At 30.6% G+C, this 4,680-nt stretch overlaps 1 protein-coding gene across 4 annotated transcripts in view; it reads left to right on the forward strand.

The window, feature by feature from the left end:
* The window catches only part of LOC115235752 (ubiquinone biosynthesis protein COQ9, mitochondrial-like), a 6,864-nt gene extending 2,761 nt beyond the window's left edge, over nt 1-4,103 (forward strand). Inside the window, exons 1-5 of one of the 4 annotated variants that reach the window (XM_029807709.1) lie at nt 1,922-2,180; nt 2,435-2,632; nt 2,939-3,282; nt 3,370-3,594; nt 3,745-4,103. In XM_029807709.1, coding sequence (XP_029663569.1) covers nt 2,147-2,180; nt 2,435-2,632; nt 2,939-3,282; nt 3,370-3,594; nt 3,745-3,780 — 837 coding nt within the window. In that variant the 5' untranslated portion in view covers nt 1,922-2,146 and the 3' untranslated portion in view covers nt 3,781-4,103. Of the gene's footprint in view, nt 1-15; nt 2,200-2,434; nt 2,633-2,938; nt 3,283-3,369; nt 3,595-3,744 lie in introns of those variants that run through there. The other 3 variants (XM_029807708.1, XR_003884084.1, XM_029807707.1) reach the window with 3 other exon arrangements.
* The last annotated feature ends 577 nt before the right edge of the window (nt 4,104-4,680 follow it).

Below are 4,680 nucleotides of genomic sequence, written 5' to 3' on the forward strand. Positions count from 1 at the left end.
GCTTTCTTTCTCTCTCTCTCTCTCTCTCTCTCTTGCATCAGCTGTGCAATGAGAATATATACATACCCTGATCTTGTGCAGGGACTTGTAACCTCACAAAAACAGTTTTGCAAGCCACGTGGTATTTTGTCGTGTCCAGTGTTTCCAGAGTGTCCAGAGGATGAAGAGAGAAGAAATATACATCTACTTCATCTATTTAATCGCTAAGAAACAAAAACATAGTTAATAATTAATCGAAAGAAGAAAGCAATATATTTGAAAATATAAAATATATACGCACATATACAGAGAAAAATATTTTTTGGAGAACAATTTTGCCTGTGTGCAATATTTGTACGTGTTTTCTTGCCGGCTATCTATGTTTTAAAAATATATTTCGTAATCGGAAAAATGTCGCAAATATTCATCAAGCGCTTCACCGATTTTCTGGAGGATCATAAGCCTAAGGAAGCTCTGAAACTTTTTATGACGGAGGACAATGAAGTAATCGAGGACTCTGTAAGCGAGATTGTGTCTGTCACCGCTACTTATCTTACGGAATCTGACTCGCAATCCAGACAAGAACTATTTGAATGCTGCAAGAATGTCTTAAACATCATAGCAGAGAGGTGTAATCCTATGGAAACTGTACTGGAGTTCCTAGAACAAATAGAATGTTCGGATAACGATATTAAATTCTGTACCATCTTGGAACCACTAGGTATATGTATGATGAAAATGCAGGACAAGAGCAAGGCTATTGAGTGGTGTATCAATACCATCAAGTCATACATCGAGGATTTAGCATCATTGCACGATGCTGATAGCAATAGAATTGTGAATGTATATAAAGACATCATATCTTTCTTGGAACCATTGGTGCAAGAAGCAGTGAAGATCAACTCTAAACTCGAGGAGGGATCACTGTTTGGGGATTATCTTTTGAGCTTTCTCATTTCACTGTGCGAGAAGCCTTTCTACTACTGGAACAAAAACATTGTTGAAGAAGCGACATATAAAGAATTCTCAGAGAAAATAATAACACTGTCATTTTATCTGACTGAAGATATATTATATTTTTTGAACATTGTTAGCAAACGTCGTAGAAATATCATCCGCAACAAAGTGCAAGATGGACATTTATACACTGAAAGTTATAAACGTAGTATGCTTTTCGAATCAAGTGATAACGTATCGAATTTGGCCTATGCTAACTTTTATTGTTACATATTTACCAACAAAGACTATTGGAAAAAAGCACCACAAATTTATAGTCCTTATTACATTCTTGAAACATGCGCATATTTTTTTGAAATTTTGCTTTGCAAAGAGGAAGACATAATAATCTCGAATGGATTAATTTTCATGGAAACTGTTATAAACCGCATCTCACCTCGGTCTATAGATTCTAAAGTGTTGGGACTAAAAATATATTCAGATTTATTTAAGCCAATTATTAAAGTAATGATTTATTGTAATGAAGATACAGAACGAAAAAAAGCATTACACATTTTTCAAAAGTATATCGAGATATTCAATATGGAAGCTAGATATTCTGTTATTTTATATTTGTACGAAATTAGTGATCATTCTGGTTTATTGAGCTTGATCATTAATATATTTAAATCTTCTATCATTGATTGTCTTAACTCGACTCCACGAAATCCCCAGTTTCTAGGAAAGAATTTGGAGTTGATATTGAAAAAGATTTGTAATTTGCCATACAGAAGTTCGACGGATTTAGTGGAGATATCGGACGAAGTTATTACTGCACTGAACTTACTGAGATTCTTGTTTATCAGAGATAAACACAATGAAACGGGTATTTGGAGTATTACAAATGTGCTAAAAAATGATTATTTGAATCCCTTGAGAGAGGGAATAGATTTATGTAGAGTGCATTGGAAAGTGAAGATAAAAGACTTGGAGCAACAAAAAAAGGATTATAATAAAATACACAATTATAATGAGATGAAGAAGGCCCACGCGGAAGTCACGTTGACCATTGGTGGTGAACAATTACCAGTAATGCCACTCCCAGAAAAAATTTCTTTCTGTTACCAAGCGATAAATGGTTTGGATGTAATGGAAAGTATTCTTATCCGGGTTAATGAATGTATAGATACTGACAAAGAATTCCCATTGTATACTATAGCGGAGTAAAAGTATGAAACCAATCAAGATTATCATAATTAATAATGGTATATTGCTAATTTTATGGTATGAGCCATATATATATATATAATTAAACATAAATTTTTTTGCTATTAAAGTTGTAAATTATGTAAGATTTAATAAAAAAATATTTTTTAATACACTTGTTTTATTGATTAATATCTTAATGTCTGTTATGTGATTGAAATAAATCTTTATATATATGTTATAATATAAAACATTACATATATACTATATTTAATATGTAGATAATTTTAAAGGTAGATATTGATTTTACTAGGTTTTAGACGTTTATGGACTTCCAGGGCTTTGCTGGCCGATCAATCTGAAAATGATAGTGACAAAAAGACAGGACCGCAACAGTCTATACACGAGGAGAGTGATGAGGAATATGAGAAAAATATTGAAACAAAAATCCTTGGTGCCTCTCTAAAATTTGTTCCTGATATGGGATGGAGCAAACAGGCTATCAGTGCTGGTAATACGATTTAAGATTCTTTTTATGTGTTATCTTATCCATTTTGAAAGATTAGTTATCAATATATTGATAATATACTTATAATATTGATCAGTAAGTTAGATTAAAAAGCTTTTTAGACGGAAAAATACTTGAAACGCTTACACAAAAAAAAAAAAAAAATTTCCAAAATAGATGTTAGAAATATATTTCATATTTTATATTCAATAATATAAGTTTGTATAATATTAATACTTTGCCACTTTGTGTATCCTTTTAACATAAAAATGAAATAACATGATATAATTGAAAATTATGATGCCAAAGGTGCCGAGTCGATCGGATATCCGGGCGTAACACACGGACTCTTTCCAAACGGTGGTGCAGCTTTAGTGCAGCATTTTTATTCTATGTGCAATCGCGAATTGAATCAGATGCTAGAAAAAGAAACGTTAGCCATTGAAGCGGATCCTTCGAGTCCACGGAAGGCGCCAGAAGTGCAAATTCGAGATGCCGTGGAGACACGGTTAAGAATGGTGATTCCCTATAAAAAGACTTGGCCGCAGGCATTAGCTATTATGACTTTACCACCAAACGTACCGACTGCTTTAGCGAATTTATTAACTTTAGTCGACGATATCTGCTATTATGCTGGCGACAGGTCCGTCGATGTAAGTCGTATCGCTGACATTTATCTGTTAGGAAAATAAAACATTGTTTAGAAGTGCTGTTTAAATACAACACATTACTTTGATTAGATGAACTGGTATACCAGGAGAATAATATTAGCGACCATTTACAAGGCCACTGAGTTGTACATGCTGCGAGATACTAGTGAAGATCACAAAGAGACTTGGCTATTCTTAGACAGACGAATAAATGATGCTTTACAAGTGTACATGGTGCTTTCGAATTCTGCCAAGCCATCACCAGATGAAGCTTTAAGTCGTGTTACAGAGACGGCGACTGCTGTTTTCGTAACGGTAAATATATTTCCTGGCATTTATTTTTTATAATATATCACATTAAAAGTTAGAAATTAAAATTTATTTATTCTTAAATTAAAAAATTTGTAATTGAAATTGAGCAATCTTTGATATGGATTCTGCATATATAGTATACTTTTCTTTTAGGCGCGCAATATACTCGGATTGAGATGGAATAGATAGACTAGAAAAAGTTTTAGGAAAAAGGAAGCTGTAGATATTTATAAACGAGTACAATTAAAATATTACTTAGCAAAATTAAAAGAAGTTTTTTTTCTATTTAAGTATCTGGTCTCGGGTGCGAAAAAATAAATATCAAGATTATTATCTAGCAGATATATGTAGGTATAATTTATTTTACATGGTAATATATTGTAACGAAATCTGTACAATAAAATAGATAGTAAGTCTAAATTATTTGCATGCAAATATAAAGATATAAATCGTTGTTTATGTAAAACTACCAACATTTAACAATAGATTAGAAAACATTCGTTTACCCTGCAATATTGTCATAATTAAGTATAATCATTCAGCATCAATTTCATATAAAAATCTCGCTAGTTTTCGCATTCTGCCATTATGAGAAATAGCAGGAAGACAAATTTTATCTACACTAATTTATGAATTCATTATGAATTCAATAACTGCAAATCGATTCTAGAACACTGATAATATCAAAAATATTCATTTTTTATTCAATAAAAATATGATAATGCTTGCAACACTCTGTTAAAAAATAGAAAAAAGTAATATTCATTATTTATAAATTATTATTCAACTATATTTATAAATTATATATTTTCACACACTTTTCAATTATGTATAAAAACATCATCAACCGAGGAAAAACATTTTCAATACATAATATATATCAGAAAGATAACTAAAATTTCTCATATATATATATATATATATATACACGTGTTGTAAAAATCTATATATATATGCCAATTTGTCATAAAAATTTATCTCATTTTATAGTTTTTTTTCTTTTTTCTTTTTTTTCTTTTTTTTTTTTTTTTTAAAAAGAATAGAATTTTTTTAGAATTTTTTTTTATAAAAATTTTTTTATCTTTAATT

The sequence above is a fragment of the Formica exsecta genome, unplaced genomic scaffold, assembly GCF_003651465.1.
Source record: "Formica exsecta isolate Colony F162 unplaced genomic scaffold, ASM365146v1 scaffold233, whole genome shotgun sequence".
Lineage (NCBI taxonomy): Eukaryota > Metazoa > Arthropoda > Insecta > Hymenoptera > Formicidae > Formica > Formica exsecta.